Source organism: Spodoptera frugiperda, chromosome 13 (genome assembly GCF_023101765.2).
Source record: "Spodoptera frugiperda isolate SF20-4 chromosome 13, AGI-APGP_CSIRO_Sfru_2.0, whole genome shotgun sequence".
In the NCBI taxonomy this organism is placed as follows: domain Eukaryota; kingdom Metazoa; phylum Arthropoda; class Insecta; order Lepidoptera; family Noctuidae; genus Spodoptera; species Spodoptera frugiperda.
Window position 1 is genome coordinate 2,357,788 of NC_064224.1, and position 19,837 is coordinate 2,377,624.

Consider the following 19,837-nt stretch of genomic DNA (forward strand, 5'->3'; position numbering starts at 1 on the left):
GCCACCAATTCCATAAAAAAAAAACAAAACTAAATACGTGGTTGACTTTACAAGACCAAGGACGTCTATCACATTTCAGTTTGTTATTGAGATCATAATAGGACCCGGGAAAGAACCATTTAACGCTAATCTGTATAGATAAACTAAAAAGTTGAATAAACAATGAACAGTTATCACCTCAGACAGACAAAATGTAAACAACCGAATTATTTTTCCTCATTTTTGTAAACTTCGTTTAAATATTTGAATACGACGCCGGCAAGTCAATGTACACTAAAGTGTCAAATTTCCTCATTCAATTTTAGACTTTATCGTTCAAAGAAATAGGTGGTAATCTGTTTCATAAGTTGGTGCAGGTTGATGTTCTGTTATCTGTGAAATGATTCATCTTTTGTTGTGCGGTGAAGTACCGGAGTGGGTTAATGGAGTATAAAGATAAACAGTACCAACTTATAGCGTGTGGAGAAAAAAAAACATATTATACGACTTAATTTACATATTTGTTATCATCTTGGCTGTCAATATACGAAATGTGAGCGAAATAGACCCAGTAGTTAAGCCAAAACGTGCATTTTTCTCTTTAAGCAAATTTTTTTAATCGGGACAAACGAGCAGATGGGTCACCTGATGGTAAGCGATCAGCTCCGCCCGTAGACACCCGCAACACCAGAGGAAAGACTGGTGCGTTGCCGGCGTTTTAAAAGAGAATACGCTATTTTCTTTGAACACATACGGCATTAGAACAACCGCGCCACATGTCCATAATATTCCTAGACAACCTACAATATTTCAGCTCTTCTGTGGTCAAGGTACATGGAGCTTACACAAAATTTAATACTCGATTGATGTAAAATATTTTTTTTGTCAGTGTTTATTGAAATTTTTGTTTGTTTTATTTATCTATACTTTATGACAATGCCACTAAAAGTATACATAAGGCAACTCAACAAGCTAAGCAAAACCAGTATAAAGTTCTTCCCAGTATATTATAGCAACAGGTTTACTTCACCGAACGACATGGGCCTTTTAGCATAATTGGTAAAATGCAAAAACCACATTACCAATCTCTTATTTTTTTTATTCACAAATGAATTTACAAAAGCTGTCACGATTCACACACAATGGCATCGAAGGGGCGACCCCGAGCGATCATCGCAATAATTACAGCACCATTTTACTACGAAGTACCACAGTTGTAAATTCTTTAGTATTGAATGAGTAATAAGGTTATTAAAACCAGTTTTAGTTCCTGGCTTTATCGTCATAAAATATCTTACTTATCAATATCAGTGTAATAACAGAATAAACATAAATGTATATCTATACGTGAAGCTGATCCGGAGCTGCGGACTACCTAGCGGGTTTACCGGGGTTCCGGCTCGAAAAGCATGAGTAGGAACGGGGTGGTTTTTAGTCAGTAAAAGTTTGACACTCCCTCTCGCGTCACCCAAGGCGGGAGATGTAAATGGATGATTGTCCCCCTTTAAAAAAAAAAAAAGCTTTACATTAAACTTTAAAAAAAACTATAAAAAATCAATATTTGCATAAACTAATCTCTCTCTGGATGGATTTTAAGTATTTATTTTGACTTTTTGATCGGCACCGTCGGCTTTAGACGACAAACAAAATGTAATTAGAAAATAAGGTTTTGTTGTCGGTTATAGCCAATCGTGGCGCAAAGCTTAAAGTGTCTTGTATCTTACTAATAATATAAATGCGAATGTTTGTAAGTGTATGTTTGTTACTCAATCACGTCAAAACGGCTGAAGGGATTCGGAATAAAATTTGGAACAGGGGTAGATTATGTTTAACATATTGAATACTTTATATCCCATGGGAACACGGGTGAAGCCTCTTATAGAAGCTTTATAAGAAATGAGAAAAAATAAACAAAAGTATGGACAGACAATCATTTACAGTATCTTTATCATATACTTATAATGATCGAGACAAGTCATTACGGTACGGTAGGGGAATGACCCGCACCGGAGCGATGATTCACCCAACATCTGCCACTTCCGTACATTGAGGCATGCAGGAAAAACATTGCTTGATCGAATATTCAATAATAGGATAGCTGAAAGTTCGTCAGTTAGATAATTAAAAAATATATGACACGTATTTTTTATTGTTTTTTTTATATCATCACGCCTGTTATCCCCGAAGGGCTAGGCAGAGGTGTACATTATGACACATGTATAATGCCACTGTGCAATGTACTTGTACACCCACTTTTCCCAATTTATGTTGTAAGTCCCATGTAATAAGTGGTGAAACAACGTTTGTTTCGTCACGTGGGTGAGGTTACCAGAGGCCCAATTACCCCCCTTTCCAATCCCCGATTCCCCTCCAAACCCTCAAATTCCTAACAGCCAAAAGGCAATCAACGCACATGTGGCGCCGACGCGCGACGATTGCTTACCATTAGGTGATCCCTCAGATAGTTTACGGGGTTATACCATAAAAAAATATTTAGTTCAATACCATATTCATCAACTTCTCTTATTAAACTATACGGAACCCTTAATCTAAAATGGTTATACTTGACAACATTTTAGTTTTCAGGAACATAATACAATTGACACCTAAAAGTAAATATAAAGAGTTACTTTAGCTGCTTTATTAAGCCTTAACTTTTTCCTATAAGTGCCCAATGCTGTACATGCTTCTCACACACCGAAAAATACTGCCATTTACATAATTTAAAACTCTCATATCTCATCTCACAGTTAAGCGAACCATATTATCAACTTGTACAGGGACTTAATAAAGCTCGCGGTATAGGGACTCCCCTAAAGTCAATACGACATACACCGTTATCTTCACAAGCCTACAAAGGCACATGAAACCAACAAACCAATCTTTATTACGTTTAACTAGAGTCTATATTCATATGACACTTTGTTTGTGAACCGCAAATAAAATGTTGGGTAGAAATGGTATATAAAATGTCGTCTTGTTTCAGAAATATCATTCGAAGACGAGCGCTTCTAGTAGCAAGATAGTAAATATTTAAAAGTAAAACAAAATATTAGTAAAGATGAAGTTCTCCCGTGTGTTCCTGTTCGTGTTCGCGTGCCTGGTCGCGCTGAGCGCCGTCAGCGCCGCGCCAGAGCCGAGGTGGAAGGTCTTCAAGAAGATTGTGAGTACTCATTACATTCACAACCCTGATCACACTTGAGATTTCACAATATCAACGTAGTCCCTCATTAAAAGAATCCCACATACTTTTTTATGGAATAAGCCGGTAAACGAGCAGACTCATCACCTGATGGTAAGCAATCGTCTCAATTACGCCCTTCCCAGTCTTTCCAATCACCGATTTCCCTACAACCCTTAAATTCCTAACACCCAAAAGGCCGGCAACGTACTTGTAACCCCTGTGGTGTTGTGAGGGTTCATGTCCGTAACCCTGATCAACAGGCGATCCGTTTTTTTATTTGCCTTCTTATCCCATAAAAAAGAAAACACTTAACTAAGTGTTTGCTTACATTGTTGTACCTGGAATTGTGGTCTTCACAAAAGAATTTACTCCAATTACTGGACAACGCTAAAAAAATGTAACGTCATGCTTTTTATCCCCGAAGGGATAGGCAGAGGTGCACATTATGGCAATTAGGTACATTACGGCAATCTTTAAACATATTAGAAAAAAAAAATTCTAAATTTTCCTAATCCTCTTTTTCTGTTTTACAGGAGAAAGTGGGCCGCAACGTAAGAGATGGAATCATCAAAGCTGGACCAGCCATCGGCGTTCTTGGACAAGCCAAGGCTCTTGGATAAACTGCTTTCCAAACTCATCATCATCATTTGACCAACCTATTCACGTCCGGGTTGATACATCATGTTCTTTCCATCTTACTTGTATAAAAAACATCATCCAATATGTATTGCAATTGCATTAATTTTAGGGTTACTCTCGATGTAAATACTAATTTATAGTTATAAAAATGTGCTGTGAAAAATAAATTATTATTCTTTTACATAATACTTTCTTGTTTTTATTTTTCTTTCTTCAAGAACGGTATATTTCTTATTGATTTATTTTTCTCTGACAATGATCACTTTAATGACATAATTATCCAACACACGAATATATAGATACCTCTCAGAACTTTCTTTTATTTTAATTTACTTATTAAAGTCTACAAACAGCAGTAAAATTAACACAACCCATGAATAAAGTATTAAAAAAATAGATTTAACAAATACACTACTCTCGATGCTGTTACAGATTACCATAGACATACAAAATATAGAATAGAATCAGACGTTATTTTGCGGAAATCCATGCTACACTAACAATACAATTAGATTTTTAGTATAAGCAGAATTAGAACTAAAAATCTTATTGTAGGTATTGTTAGTGTACCATAGACATATTATGTACTTAGCACTAACAATGGGCAAACTTGAAGTTACCTACTATACCGTACAAACATAACATATTTTTTTTTTTTTTTTTTTTATGGGACTTGCCGGTAATCGAGCAGACGTATTACCTGATGGTAAGCAATCGCCGCCGCCCATGGACACTTGAAACACCAGAGGCTTTACAAGTGCATTACCGGCTTTTTGGGAGTTAGGAATTTAAGGGTTGTTGTTCGGGAATGGGGATGGGGAAGATTGGGAAGGGGGGAATTGGGCCTCCGGTAACCTCACTCACACAACGAAACACAACGCAAGCGTTGTTTCACGTCGGTTTTCTGTGAGGCCGTGGTATTACTCCGGTCGAGCCGGCCCATTCGTGCCGAAGCATGGCTCTCCCACACTTAAATAAAGAAGAAGGATCACAATCCATACAAAATTACCCTATTTACCGTAATTATCCCCTACCCTAATTACCCTAATCCTTCCTATAACAATGTGACATACCTTAGAATATAAGTATACTAGCTTCTGCCCGCGACTTCGTCCGCGGAAAAAAAATGGGGATGAAAAATAGATGTTGGCCGATTCTCATAGATACCGGATAAGCACAAAAAAATTCATCAAAATCGGTCAAGCCGTTTCGGAGGAGTATGGCAACGAAAACTGAAAATATATAAAACTTCCCAACTTTAATTTTTTACACCTTCATGAAAAATATCTGCTATGTAAATTGTTCAGGCGCTGTTATGAAAAAATCACTCATATGAGTATTTCATTTAATTTTAAAAATCTTTTTTTGTTAAGGTTGTCCATAAAGTCAGTTCTCCGATCTCCAGATTCTGGATCCTGAAATAAATAAAAATCTCAAAAATAAACTCATTTCGGCAATCGCTTGAATATATTACCCTTATCTTCCAAATTCAGCTGCAAGATTCCCCTTCACACATAAACGAACAAGTTAAATAGAAGCTTATTTATTTATATAAAGCGTGTAACAAAATACCCATATACATCAAGAAGCACTGAAAAATACAGGTTGAATAGAATCTCTACACTAAGTTTCAGCTCAAAATACACTTAAAAAAATTGGTACCGAATACTTGGTGTCGCATGGTTTTTGATTTTATAAACCATACAAACGTGTCACAACACTACAAGGATCACTCGCCCATTACGAAACATTTCTTCTGTAAATCTGATCGCCTAGTACCTATCTACCTAATTTTAATTCGCATGAAAAATAAAATATTGGAAAAATTCATAACTTCGTTCCATGAAAACATGAGTTTAAAAAGCCCTTCCCATATCGTTTGTTATGTTATCTAGAAACCGTGCACTTGATATGTATACCCCCTTTTTGTAACACCGTGTATAAATATAAATTTTGATTGTCCTTATTTACCTCAGGTACGGCACCTTATTAGTTTATGTCAAAATAACACGATAGCAGCTTAATTAGTAGCTAACAGTTATACTGATTAGAGTGTTATTGAGGTATATTATCAGTACCTATATCATATTTAATTATATTGAATATTGGTTTGTTATTTTCCTTCGTTTCCTATGGGATTCCTGACAGTGGTTTCCAATGTTTTTTTAAATATCTATAATAATAAAAAAAAAAACTAACTTAACACTTTAAACGCCACGGGGGTGGCACGGATGTTGGTCGCCACCGGTGACCCACGTTAGCGGAGGATTTGCCTTCAACAGGTTTCTATTGGCAGTCAAAGACTTCAGTCGAAAAAATAATCCTCATCAGAGTCCTGAGGCAAGGTGCCCAAAATATAATATAACCTAGATACCTATTAATAAATTATTTGTCAACCAAAACGTTACGTTCAAAGTCCTTAAAATCAAAATATCTTATGATTAGTTTTGATTTCAAAATAGAGGTTTGAAATCACCAACCCGCATTGAGCAAGCTTGGTGATTAATGCTTACACCCTGAGGCCTTTGGTCAGCAGTGGCCACTTATGGGTGGTTGATGTGATGTGTGACGGTTAATTGACCACTATTATTAATACAGACTTAAAATTTAATGTAACACCTAAATAAAGTGGAAAATAAAATATAAACACATCATTTCTTTTTTTTTTGTTCTTTTCGACAAACTGAAGAAACTTTGACCATTCCAAATTAGATTTTTTATGAGTATTTATTGTGTTGTCTAAATAGGTTTAGTTTACGATTCAGGAAAGAATCCTAACGTAGAGAAATATTATTTTTACAAGACTTTGGCTTAAAAACTTTGAGAACCAATGTCAAATTTGATAATAACTAATTCGGTATAAAAGCTTGATCCTATTAAGACTTATTTCATAACACCATCGAGTTTGAATTTAATGGAGGCGTGGGTTAACTAACATCATGAAGACTGTTGTAAAATATTCTGTTATTTGGATTTTCTCGCTATTCTGCTATATAGGTAAGTAACGTTTTTGGTTCTTATGATCACATCAAATTTATTTTACAAAATAATTCACTAGCCAAATTCATGAAACGTAAAGCTCTGAACCATATTATAGTGTGAGATTGCCTAATATTGATAGTTGGACAGAATGACCGACAATCAGACATTTGACCATTGCTAGACATTTAAAAGTTAATTTTCAATTTGTTGTAATAATTTGGCTGCCTCGTTGGTCGAGTGGTCGCAAGTGCGACTACCGAGCAAGAGAGGATTTTTTTGGTTAATTGAAAATTTCTCAGTAATATCACGGAGTCTGCAATTGTGCCCAGTATATTATGGCAGTAGGCTCACCCCCTATTACATGGGAAAAATAACGTAAATGTTGAAAAGTGGGTATACATTGTACAGTAGCGCTACGTGCCATAATGTGTACCTCTGCCTACCGCTTCTGGAATAAAAGGTGCAACGATACGATGAAGTAATTGATTTGACTTTGTCTGTAGAGGCAACATTTCGTTGTGACTACACGTACAGCAAGGAAGCGAAGGGCTGGTTCAAACATGTGGTGATACCAGCTACTTGGGCTGACGCACGTCTGCACTGCACGTTGGAAGGTAAGTTTACCAGTTAAGCACCGATTTTCAGCCTATTCCTGAGTCGCATTTTGAATAGTATAGTTTTTTTTAAGTCGTTAGCTTATTTTTTAGTACTTTTTTTTAGGGGGAAAGTCATTTAATAACTTCTCTCGCCTTGGGCGAGGCGAAGGCGAGAAGGAGTGTCAGACCTTCCTTCCTTCCAGTTCTTTCTCCTGCTTTTCGAACCGGAGCCCCGGTACACCCGCTAGGTAGTCCGCAGCTCCGGATCAGGCATCAACCCTACTGGGCACCATCTGTGGTGGTCTAATAGCTCTTTGAGGCGAGCGCGGAACGCGACGCGCCGCACGCACGGGTCTGGATCTGGTCGGGCGGCGAGCTACCCTTACTCGCCGTCCGCAGACCACCACTTACGGTGGTCGGAGATCGTCCCGCGATCCCAGAAGTCTTAAAAGTATTAATTTTTTAACTGATTGCGCGACTCAGAGGCTGATTATCATTTAGTACATTTATACATACATTATGACTTATGTTTATCCATCTAGGTGCAACGCTGGCTTCTCCACTCAACCAGGCTATCAGTAATGAGATGCAGTCCATCCTGGCAAACCTCTCGGCGCTGCAATCAGAAGTCTTCACTGGAATTCACACGACTTTTTCACGGCACAACTTATATCATACTATTGAAGGTATTGCTATTTACAGTACAATATTTCAATTACTTCTGGATTAACTTTAATTTAAATTATTTTAATGTAAAAACGTTGAATTAACAACAACGATTAGAACAAAATACTTTTTAATATTACAATACTTTAAGTGTGGGAGAGCCATGCTTCGGTACGAATAGGCCGGCTCAACCGGAGTGATACCACGGCCTCACAGAAAACCGACGTGAAACAACGCTTGCGTTGGGTTTTGACACCATGAGACCACACATAAATTCGGCGTAAAACAATACTTGAATGTTGGCAACGTAACAGCTCTTCAAGTATTGCAATCTTCAAACACAATACTTGTCGTCGAACCTCATCGAGCAACCGCGATGTTGACTGAAGGGAATGCTGCGGCTGCTGGCGAGCCCACGGCCGCGCTAACCATGCCGTGCCACCACCTCCCATTAAAACCGTGGCATATACATTTAGACCACTTTATATAATATCCTTTAAAAATAACATCTAATAATTTTTCAGGTATACCTCTTAGTAAAATTCCATTAGATTGGGCAACAAATGAGCCAAATGGTGGGAGAGATGAAAACTGTATCACGTTTAACTCCGATGGCCAAGCGGCAGACAGATCTTGTAAGGAGACTCGACCTTACATCTGCTACCGACACACAACTAAAGTGACTGTGTCCAATGAATGTGGGACTGTAGATCCTGGTATGTATCTATCACTTCACACCAGCTCCTTACAGTTTGCTGCTGGACCATGGGTCTTCAACATAAAAGGCTTTGTCATATTCCCCATACTTGGCGAATTCGAGAGCATTTCATTAAGCCACTTTTAGATTGTGAGCTATTTTAGCGTATTCAAAGTGCTTCCACGTTATGTGTTGTAAAATAATTCCTGTTTTCTTTTTAGAATACAATTTGGATAAAAGAACGGGCTCTTGCTATAAGTTCCACACGGTACCTCGCACGTTCGAGCGTGCCAACTTCGCGTGTTCTGCTGAAGGTGGCCACCTTGCCATAATCAACGGTGATACCGAAGCTGCAGTACTGAGGGAACTCTTCGAAAAGAATCCACCTGCAAAAATGTTCGGTACTTTCCGGAAAGACGTTGCTTTCATTGGTTTCCATGACTGGGGTGAATATGGAGACTGGAGGACAATTCACGGTAAAATCCCTGATTTTACTAATCTAAAACCAAGTAAAAACAAGACTGTTGTTTGTACCTATACAACGTGTAACAAAACGCCCATATACATCAAGAAGCCCTGATGAATACAGGTTGAATAGAGTCGCTACATGAAGTTTCAGCTTAAAATACGTTTTAAAAAAAAATGTACCAAAAACTTGGTATCGCATAGTTCTTGATTTTATTTTTGAATCACGCGGCGGCGCGATTTGAAAATTTCATAACTTGTTACCATGAAAACATGAGTTTAAAAAACCCTTTCCGTATAGTTTGTTATGTTATCAGGAAGCCGTGCAATTGATATGTATGCCCCCTTTTTGTTACACGTTGTATATAGGTATATAAAAACGAGTCTCAAATTGTCAGTGTCAATGTCCAAATAACAAAATGTCCCAGAATTATTTTGCTCGACCTTGAAATGTGAGTAAACGATTAAATAATTTTATTTTTCAGGTCAATCGCTAGTAGAAGCAGGATACAACAAGTTTTCATCTGGAGAGCCAAATAATTCCACGACGACGGGAGAAGCGTGTGGCTCCATCTATCGGAATGGTTTGCTCAACGACCTTGGGTGTGAGATGCCAGCACCATTCATCTGTGAGAAGGACCCGAAATATCCAGTCGTATGTTGTGTTACAGAATCAGAACCAGAATTGGACCCTACTCACTTCTTAGAGTAATTCAAATTGGTCCTTTTTTATAATACGGTAGTTTCCTACTAGACAAATTCAATACTTTTATCAAATGTTACTTTTCTATGAATTTTGTAGGAGATCGCAACTTATGACGTCTTATTTATTTGCGTCAAATAGCATACCTACTTCTCTAAAATTTGCAAGAAAAATTAAATAAATAAGTATATCGTCAAATTAATTGATGAAATTACGATTATTTTGGGATATTTTATTATATTGAAATGTCAAAATAATTTATTTTTGACATAGGAAACTACCCAATTATACCTATATCTTTAGAAATATGATGTTTATTCAATTCTGCTTTTGAAGATTGAATATAATAAATGAAATTTAACTATTATGTAAAACCGACCGAAGAGAGAAATATTTACCAAAAGACTTGTGTTTCGATTTGTGTAAGTTAGATTACCAGAGGCCAATTCCCCCCACTTTGCAATCATCCCAGTCCCCGATTCCCCAACAACCCTTAAATTCCTAACCCCCAGAAGGCCTGCAACGTACTTGTAACGCCTCTGGTGATTCGGGTGTTCATGGGCTCTGGCAATTGCTGACTATCATGTGATCCGTCTGCTCGTTTACTGGCTTATACCATGAAAATATGAAAATTAAAAAAAACCCTAAAACAAGAAAGTCATCAAAAAATTTAAGCAGTCGGTACCCATTCCAAATATGAAGACTTAGTGAGGGCACATTACGGCTGGCTTTCTAGAATGGGTCCCGACTGCTTCAATTTTTTGATGACTTTCTTGTTTCAGGGTTTTTTTTTCAATTTCATATTATAAAGAAACGCAGTCGGGTTTTTATCTATACTAATATTATAAAAAGGTAATGTTTGTAAGTTTCTATGTAATGGGTCATCTCTGGAACTAATGATCCAATCCTAAAAATTTTTTCACTGGTAGAAAGCTACATTATTTTTGAGTGCTATAGGCTATAAGTTATTTTTAAAACATGTATATTAACCGAGCAATCACAACTTTTGTCTAGCAAGTCGGACGGAAATAGCTCATAAAACAGAATAATATGCATGCGCTGCCTAAACAGTTGCTTAAAATTGAAAACAATGTATGGCAATCTGGTTTATCTTAATTAATTTCTTCAAAAAAGTCCGCGACACTATATTTCTATCTTTTATCTTTAATACGTTTCTTTTACAGTATGTCAATAGGTCATACAGTTTCGGAAATAATGTTAAATTACTAAAAAGCAAAATGCCACTCGCACCTGAAAGTAAGCAATCGCCGCCGTCCATGGACACTTGAAACACTAGAGACGTTACAAATGCGTTGTAGATCTTTTGGGGGTTAGGAATTTAAAGGTTGTAGAGGAATATTTGGGTAATTGGGCTTCCGGTATTCTCATTCATACAACGTAAAGCCTACGGCCATAAAGTCAGGTCTCCGATGTCCAGGATCTGGATATAAGTTTTTAAATTGACATGGTCACTAGTAATATCATTAGAACTTAAAACGGGATATTTACCATGGCGCTTGCAACAGTGCCGAAATATCGGAAACTCACCAAAATTAATAATCATAGTAAATAATCCCGTTTTAAGTTCTAATGATATTCCAGGATCTGGATCCTGAAATAAATAAAAATTTTAAAAATAAACTCATTCCAGCTAAATCGATTGAATATATTACTCGTATCTTCCTAGCAGCAAGATTCCCTATTATTAAATTTATTATAGATTATTTATCTCTATGCAACGTGTAACAAAAAGGGGGTATCCATATAAATTGCACGGTTTCTAGGTAAACTCATGTTTTCATAATACCAAGTTATGAATGTTTCAAAACGCGCCGGCTCGCGAATCAAAATTAGGTAGACAGGTCCTAGGCGATCAGATGGTCAGAAGAAATGTTTCGTAATATTAACGAGTGATCCCTGTAGTGATTTGACACGTTTGTATGATTTGAAATCAAGAACTATGCGATATCAAGTATTTGGTACAAATTTTTTTTTAAACGTATTTTAAGCTGAAAGGAGAATGGCAGGTTTGTATGGGAGTTTCGTACAGCAAAAAATTTTCGTGTTCCCGAATATTTTTGGGTTTAATTGGTAGTAAACATGATTGGAAAGCCCTATAAAAATTCTCAGATTTTTAGAAGTTGGGAGATAAGAGATATAGCTAGTTTTATGTTTGAGGTTAGGTTTGTCTATGGCCAATGGGAATATTCTGTAAATATGGATATTTTACAAGATTTTCATATTATTTATAAGGTAGAATAGTAGAATATACATATAATAGGTATGGGCTAGTAGAGAAGCTTGTTGTTAATAATATCAAAAGCACAGGTCAATCGCCAAGGTTAAGCAACCCTTGTCGACTTTGGTGTGTGGATGGGTGACCATCATAGAAAGTCTCCTTCGTGTTTCGGAAGGAGAAAGAGTAGGAAGATAAGAAATGACTTATGGAACATTTATCTTGTAATAAAGTAAGCTACTATCATCATTGTCAAGAGTTTGTTTCGCGTTGGCGTTGTATTTCGTTGAGTGAGTGAGGTTCCCGGAGGCGCAATTACCCCTTCCCTAACAACCCTTAAATTCCGAACCCCCAAAAGGCCGGCAACGCACTTCTAACGCCTCAGGTGTACATGGGCGGCGGCGATTGCTTACCATCAGATGATCCGTCTGCTCGTTAACAACTTATTGCATAAAAAAGGTTAATTGCTTAAGCTTAATTGTAGTACTTTAGTAAGTTTATTCAGTTTGAGAATATTTATCTATAGAAGGGTGTCTCATTACTATTGAGAGGTGGTCCCAACATTACCCTTTGTTCTTTATCATGTGTAAGCACTAAGCACATAAACATTGTTTAAATGAAAAAGAATATAGGAAGTTGATAAATTGACATGAGAATTTACCCATTCAGTAGGGTGCTTAAGGAGTGACCTATGTCCAGCAGCGGTCTACAATAGTTTGATAATGATTAAGAGCTGATGAAGTTTTCAGTGTAGGTAAATAAAACAACTTAGTTTTTCTAGGAATTTCATTTACTTTATTTTCTTATAATTACTTGATTGGTTCTTAATATTACTTCATCCAAGAAAGGGGCAGGTCGGCTGATACCCTCATGGCAAGCATAACTCAAATACCAAAGAATGCTCATAACATGTGAGCAGCATCCCACTGTTCTTAAACCTACAATACAATTACAGCAATCACTTTTGATTGTGTCCCGGCTATTCATATTTGTTTCTGCAACTATGAAAACAAAATAAGTTCTAGGAGAAGAGTGGCAGGACTTTATTTTAGCTTGAAGCAACATAGACCATCTTGAACATAGAAGTTCAAATTGCATACTTGGCCCCAGCAAACTTCACAAACTTCATTAATGGAAGGTGTCTGTAAATAAATAACATTCATGTAATTCAAAATTAAGCATTTACATATGATAGATATAAATTGCGCAAAACATGATCAGGCTAAAGAATTAATCTCGACACACAATGATTGGTTTTTACCGAAGACCTTTCAAAAAATACTAAACATATTTATTGTTCACTGGAGTAGAGAATGGAAAGACCAGTATCCTTTTGTTGTTGTTAGTAGAGCCAACATCATTAGTGTCTTACATTTAGCAACATAAAATTGTAATTGCTCTTTGGATTGCGTTTTTAGCTAGCTAATTACTATAAATATGTTATTTCATATTATTATATACCTGCTGGTGCTCCAACAAACAAGCAGTGTTGTCGGGAGTAAGACTTTGACCACATGCAGCACACATCAGTTCAGAATTATCACTTTCCTGCTGATAAGGTTCAACGGGTTGAATATCTTCATTTGGTGAAGTATCCTTAGTTTTCACTCTTAACCAACACCGCACACAAGCTTTATCGTCAGGATGATGCTAAAACAAATAATATAAATAAAGAAAAGCTTTCATTTAAACATACATGCTATTAGTGGAAAATATTTACATTGTTTTATTTCTTAGTTTATTTCAAATAAATAAAATACCGAATTGATAAAAGTTATAATATGTACATATTCTTATTTATACCTGTCGTGGTTATATCTAAGTAGCAATTGTGTAAGCCGTTCTTTGTTTTTCTTCAATCAAAATTCTGCATTGCCTGATTCTTAGTATGGGTTGTCCACATACAACACAAACACTGATGGCCTATGTGTCTTCTCGGCATATTATCAGAAGAACATGAATGACTAGCTAGCTGCCAGCATTCATGGTAAACATGGTCATCTGGTGTAATCTAGAAATAATTAAATGATTTTGAGTATGGCTCACCATTAAACAAAATAATAGGTACTAATAAATTATAACAGTGTTATGCAAACCAATTAAGGCAAGTAAATAATACATGTTACCGATTACTTATGTGTTTATTTAGTGTGATATCACACGTAAAAGTTATTGAAGTTCGTAACTATGGCCCATTCGTACACACAATGTTATGTGGAAACTACTTACATCTCTAAGATATGTCCACAGACGATTAGTGTTGACGATATCTTCACCGTCATTTGATAAAGCGTGTAGAGGCTTAAAGGGAAAAACGTGATAACTTTTCTTCGGGACAAGCGAACATTGCAATTGATGCATTGCAAACTCGTCATTTTCAATAAAACACGTAACACACAACACAATTAATAAAGCGTCCTTTCGCGAAAGTAGTATCAACAGATAAGCAACTTGGCATAAAAAAGAACGGAGAAGTCGATTTGATAAAGCGTGTCTTCTTCTTCGGGACAAGCGAACATTGCAATTGATGCATTGCAAACTCGTCATTTTCAATAAAACACGTAACACACAACACAATTAATAAAGCGTCCTTTCGCGAAAGTAGTATCAACAGATGGAGAACGGAGAAGCAGTTGCTCAAGTCAACGTAAAAATGGCCAGATAATTGCTAAATTGTTTACATGAAGTTACAAACTACAATCCAAAACAAAACAACGGCAAAAACTGGACAGACTTTGAAAGATTAGGGATTTTACGAAGCTGTCAATAAATAATTGCCATTACAAAAAAAAATACTGATGGCAAAAATAATTCCTATAAATATAAAGATTCTATGCATATATATGCATTAATTATATATTCTAAGGTATAACCTGTAATTGGTTAATTATATTTACTGTTATTTCTATTTCAAAATATTGATTTATCATTTCGAGCCTTCTGATATTTTATTAATGGCAACTAACTAAACATGTCTTCTACGTTTCGTTTCATTATATTACGTTTCGTTACTAAAATCTTTTAATTGATATATTTGCTAAACCCCAGCTTCTAAAAATATTATTTTTACAAAAAAATGAATGGTTTAGTTCCCTCAATAAGTGGTACAAATTTTATCAGGGAACACCAAAAAAAGTATGCTGTACGAATTCTGCCATTCTCCTTTGTGTAGAGATTCTATTCAACTTGTATTCATCAGGGCTTCTTGATGTATATGGGTATTTTGTTACACGTTATTTAGAAATAAATTTTGATTGTCCTTATTTACCTCAGGTACGGCACCTTATTAGTTTATGTCAAAATACACGATGGCAGCTTAATTAGTAACTAACAGTTATACTGATTAGAATGTTATTGAGGTATATTATCAGTACCTATATTATATTTAATTATATTGTATGCATATTTGTTTGTTATTTTCCTGCGTTTCCTATGGGATTCCCGACAGTGGTTTCCAATGTTTTTTTTAATACCTATAAGTAATAAACGAAATTAAAAATAATAAAATTAAAATTAAAGCGTCAAAAAAATAATTCTCATCAGAGTCGTGAGGTAGGGTAACCAAACTATAATAATATAACCTAGATACCTATAAATAAATTATTTTTCAACCAAAACGTTACGATCAAAGCCCTTAAAATCAAAATATCCTTATGATTAGTTTTGATTTCAAAATAGAGGTTTGAAATCGCCAACCCGCATTGAGCAAGCTTGGTGATTAATGCTCAAACGTTACCGTGCGAGAAGAGGCCTTTGGTCAGCAGTGGCCACTTATATATTTTAGGTTGTTGATGTGATGTGATGTGTGACTTTTAATTGACCACAATTAACAATATAGAGATGCAGAAAATGTAAGACCTATGTAAAATGGAAAATACGTATAAACACATAATTATTTTTTTTGTTCTTTTCGACAAACTGAAGAAACTTTGACCATTCCAAATTAGATTTTTTATGAGTATTTATTGTGTTGTCTAAATAGGTTTAGTTTATGACACAGGAAAAAATCCTAACGTATGGAAACATTATTTTTACAAGACTTTGGCTTAAAAACTTTGAGAACCAATGTCAAATTTGATAACAACTAATTAGGTATAAAAGCGTGATCCTATCAGGACTTATTTCATAACACCATCGAGTTTGAATTTAATAGAGACGTGTGTTAACTAACAACATGAAGACTGGTGTAAAATATTCTGTTATTTGGATATTCTCTCTATTTTGCTATATAGGTAAGTAACGATTTTGGTTCTTATGATCAGATCAAATTTATTTTACAAAATAATTCACTAGCCAATTTCATGAAACGTAAAGCTTTGAACCATATTATAGTGTGAAATTGCCTAATATTGATTTCAGTCCGACAGAATGACCGACAATCAGACATTTGACCATTGTTATACAAGTTTATTTTTAACTCGTTGAAATAATTAATTTGACTGCCTCGTTGGTCGAGTGGTCGCAAGTGCGTCTACCGAGCAAGAGAGGCTTTTTTGGTTTGTCGATAATATCTCAGTAGTATCACGGAGTCTAGAATTGTGCCCAGTATATTATGGCAGTAGGCTCACCCCCTATTACATGGGAACAATAACATAAATGTTGAAAAGTGGGTATACATTGTACAGTAGCGTTACGTGCCATAATGTGCACCTCTGCCTACACCTTCTGGGATAAAAGGTGCAACGATACGATGAAGTAATTGATTTGACTTTGTCTGTAGAGGCAACATTTCGTTGTGACTACACGTACAGCAAGGAAGCGAAGGGCTGGTTCAAACATGTGGTGATACCAGCTACTTGGGCTGACGCACGACTGCACTGCACGTTGGAAGGTAAGTGCAAACTCTTACTGACTAAAAACCACCCCGTTCCAACTTCTGCTTTTCGAACCGGAGCCCCGGTAAACCCGCTAGGTAGTCCGCAACTACGGATTAGGCATCAGCCCTACTGATGACCACTGAGACCACCACAGATGGGGATCTGTGGTGGTCTAATGGCTCTTTGAGGAGGGCGCGGAACGCGACGCGCCGCACACACGGATCTGGATCTGGTCGGGCGGCGAGCTACCCTTACTCGCCGTCCGCAGACCACCACTTACGGCGGTCGGAGATCGTCCCGCGAACCCCGAAGTTTTAAAAGTATTAATTTTTTAACTGATTGCGCGACTCAGAGGCTGATTATCATTTAGTACACTCATACATACATTATGACTTATGTTTATCCATCTAGGTGCAACGCTGGCTTCTCCACTCAACCAGGCTATCAGTAATGAGATGCAGTCCCTCCTGGCGAACCTCTCGGCGCTGCAATCGGAAGTCTTCACTGGAATTCACGCGACTGTTTCACGAAGCAACTTATATCATACCATCGAAGGTATTGCTATTTACAGTACAATATTTCAATTACTTCTGGATTAGCTTTAATTTAAATTATTTTAATGTAAAAACGTTGAATTAACAACAACGATTAGAACAAAATACTTTTTAATATTACAATACTTTAAGTGTGGGAGAGCCATGCTTCGGTACGAATAGGCCGGCTCAACCGGAGTGATTCCACGGCCTCACAGAAAACCGACGTGAAACAACGCTTGCGTTGTGTTTTGATACCATGAGACCACACATAAATTCGGCGTAAAACAATACTTGAATGTTGGCAACGTAACAGCTCTTCAAGTATTGCAATCTTCGAACACAATACTTGTCGTCGAACCTCATCGAGCAACCGCGATGTTGACTGAAGGGAATGCTGCGGCTGCTGGCGAGCCCACGGCCGCGCTAACCATGCCGTGCCACCACCTCCCATTAAAACCGTGGCATATACATTTAGACCACCTTATATTATATCCTTTAAAAATAACATCTAATAATTTTTCAGGTATACCTCTTAGTAAAATTCCATTAGATTGGGCAACAAATGAGCCAAATGGTGGGAGAGATGAAAACTGTATCACGTTTAACTCCGATGGCCAAGCGGCAGACAGATCCTGTAAAGAGACTCGACCTTACATCTGCTACCGACACACTACTAAAGTGACTGTGGCCAATGAATGTGGGACTGTAGATCCTGGTATGTATCTATCACTTCACACCAGCTCCTTACAGTTTCCTACTGGACTATGGGTCTTTAACATAAAAGGCTTTGTCATATTCCCCATACTTGGCAAATTCGAGAGCATTTCATTAAGCCACTTTTAGATTGTGTACTATTATTAGCGTATCCAAAGTGCTTCCACGTTATGTGTTGTAAAATAATTCCTGTCTTCATTATAGAATACAATTTGGATAAAAGAACGGGCTCTTGCTATAAGTTCCACACAGTACCTCGCACGTTCGAGCGTGCCAACTTCGCGTGTTCTGCTGAAGGTGGCCACCTTGCCATAATCAACAGTGATGTCGAAGCTGCAGTACTGAAGGAACTCTTCGAAAGGAATCCACCTGCAAAGATGTTCGGTACTTTCTGGAAAGACGTTGCTTTCATTGGTTTCCATGACTGGGGTGAATATGGTGACTGGAGGACAATTCACGGTAAAATCCCTGATTTTATTAATCTAAAACCAAGTGAAAACAAGACTGCTTCGTTGGTCGAGTGGTCGTAATTGCGACTGCCGAAACAATTGATTTTGACGAAAAATGGTTTTAGGAACCATGAAGTATTTTTTAATGTCCTATCCATCCATCACAATCATCAAGGATAGGTTAGACGAAAAAAAATTTTTTGAAGAGATGCAGTGACCGCGCGCTCTCCGCCCTCTATCTCGAAAACTGTTCACCGTATAAAAAAAAAGTTTACACAAAAGTCGTAGAGAATTTGTATTCTAAAATATTGGTAGTAAATGCAAATACCAATTACCCATAGGAAATGAGTTATTTTCAAAAAAAAAAACGTTTTTTGGGACCTTTGGACCTTAAAATTTAATAGTTGCTTACACCCTACCATATGTCCCCTGAAGGGGGTCAATATACAAGTATATACAAAATTACAGCTGGGTATCTCGAATTCCGAGGTGAAATACTAAATTGACTAGACTAAGAATTATTTTGCTCGACCTTAAAATGTGAGTAATCGATTAAATAATTTTATTTTTCAGGTCAAACGCTAGTAGAGGCAGGATACAGCAAGTTTTCATCTGGAGAGCCAAATAATTCCTCGACGGGAGAATTCTGTGGTTCCATCTATCGGAATGGTATGCTCAACGACCTTTGGTGTGGGCATCCTAAACCATTCATCTGTGAGAAGGACCCGAAATATCCAGCCGTATGTTGTGTTACAGAATCAGAACCAGAATTGGACCCTACTCACTTCTTAGAGTAATTCAAATTGGATCTTTTTTTATAATTCTACATCATTAGAAATATGATGTTTAGTTGAATCTGCTTTTGAAGATTGATTAAAATAAATGAAATCTATCCACACAAATATTTTTTCTTCATTTACTTTATTATACACGGTGTTACAAAAAGGGGGTATACATATCAAGTGCACGATGAAATCTATCCACACAAATATTTTTTCTTCATTTACTTTATTATACACGGTGTAACAAAAAGGGGGTATACATATCAAGTGCACGGTTTCTAGATAACATAACAAACGATATGAGAAAGATTTTTTAAACTCATGTTTTCATGGTACCAAGTTATGAATTTTTCCAATATTTGTTTTTTTTTTTCATGCGAATCAAAATTAGG

The 19,837-nt window shown here is 36.7% G+C and overlaps 2 protein-coding genes and 1 long non-coding RNA gene across 3 annotated transcripts; 2 read left to right on the forward strand and 1 right to left on the reverse strand.

The window, feature by feature from the left end:
* Positions 1-6,660: 6,660 nt before the first annotated feature.
* Positions 6,661-10,314, forward strand: LOC118270845 (hemolymph lipopolysaccharide-binding protein). The gene is made up of 6 exons (XM_050697884.1): positions 6,661-6,799; positions 7,288-7,398; positions 7,923-8,066; positions 8,571-8,762; positions 8,965-9,219; positions 9,694-10,314. The coding sequence occupies exons 1-6, from the start codon at positions 6,742-6,744 to the stop codon at positions 9,918-9,920; spliced, it is 987 nt and encodes a 328-aa protein (XP_050553841.1). The 5' UTR covers positions 6,661-6,741; the 3' UTR covers positions 9,921-10,314.
* A 1,382-nt stretch (positions 10,315-11,696) lies between these two features.
* On the reverse strand, positions 11,697-14,436 carry LOC118274086 (uncharacterized). Its single transcript, XR_004783451.2, has 3 exons — positions 13,951-14,436; positions 13,609-13,797; positions 11,697-13,289 (listed from the first exon to the last, which is right to left on the reverse strand). It is a non-coding gene; the product is annotated as an uncharacterized LOC118274086 (long non-coding RNA).
* Positions 14,437-16,212: 1,776 nt separating this feature from the next.
* Positions 16,213-19,565, forward strand: LOC118270360 (hemolymph lipopolysaccharide-binding protein-like). The gene is made up of 6 exons (XM_050697885.1): positions 16,213-16,379; positions 16,868-16,978; positions 17,376-17,519; positions 18,024-18,215; positions 18,419-18,673; positions 19,237-19,565. Exons 1-6 carry the CDS (start codon positions 16,322-16,324, stop codon positions 19,458-19,460), a joined length of 984 nt encoding a protein of 327 aa, XP_050553842.1. The 5' UTR covers positions 16,213-16,321; the 3' UTR covers positions 19,461-19,565.
* Positions 19,566-19,837: the final 272 nt, after the last annotated feature.

What these genes read in the sequence shown, in the direction of transcription:
- LOC118270845 (XM_050697884.1), top strand. Translation starts at nt 6,742, where the DNA reads ATGAAGACTGTTGTAAAATATTCTGTTATTTGGATTTTCTCGCTATTC. An exon ending in CTTATATCATACTATTGAAG is followed by an intron (nt 8,067 to 8,570) that starts GTATTGCTATTT and finishes ATAATTTTTCAG; the next exon opens with GTATACCTCTTAGTAAAATT. An exon ending in ATGTGGGACTGTAGATCCTG is followed by an intron (nt 8,763 to 8,964) that starts GTATGTATCTAT and finishes TTTTCTTTTTAG; the next exon opens with AATACAATTTGGATAAAAGA.
- LOC118270360 (XM_050697885.1), top strand. Translation starts at nt 16,322, where the DNA reads ATGAAGACTGGTGTAAAATATTCTGTTATTTGGATATTCTCTCTATTT. An exon ending in CTTATATCATACCATCGAAG is followed by an intron (nt 17,520 to 18,023) that starts GTATTGCTATTT and finishes ATAATTTTTCAG; the next exon opens with GTATACCTCTTAGTAAAATT. An exon ending in ATGTGGGACTGTAGATCCTG is followed by an intron (nt 18,216 to 18,418) that starts GTATGTATCTAT and finishes TCTTCATTATAG; the next exon opens with AATACAATTTGGATAAAAGA.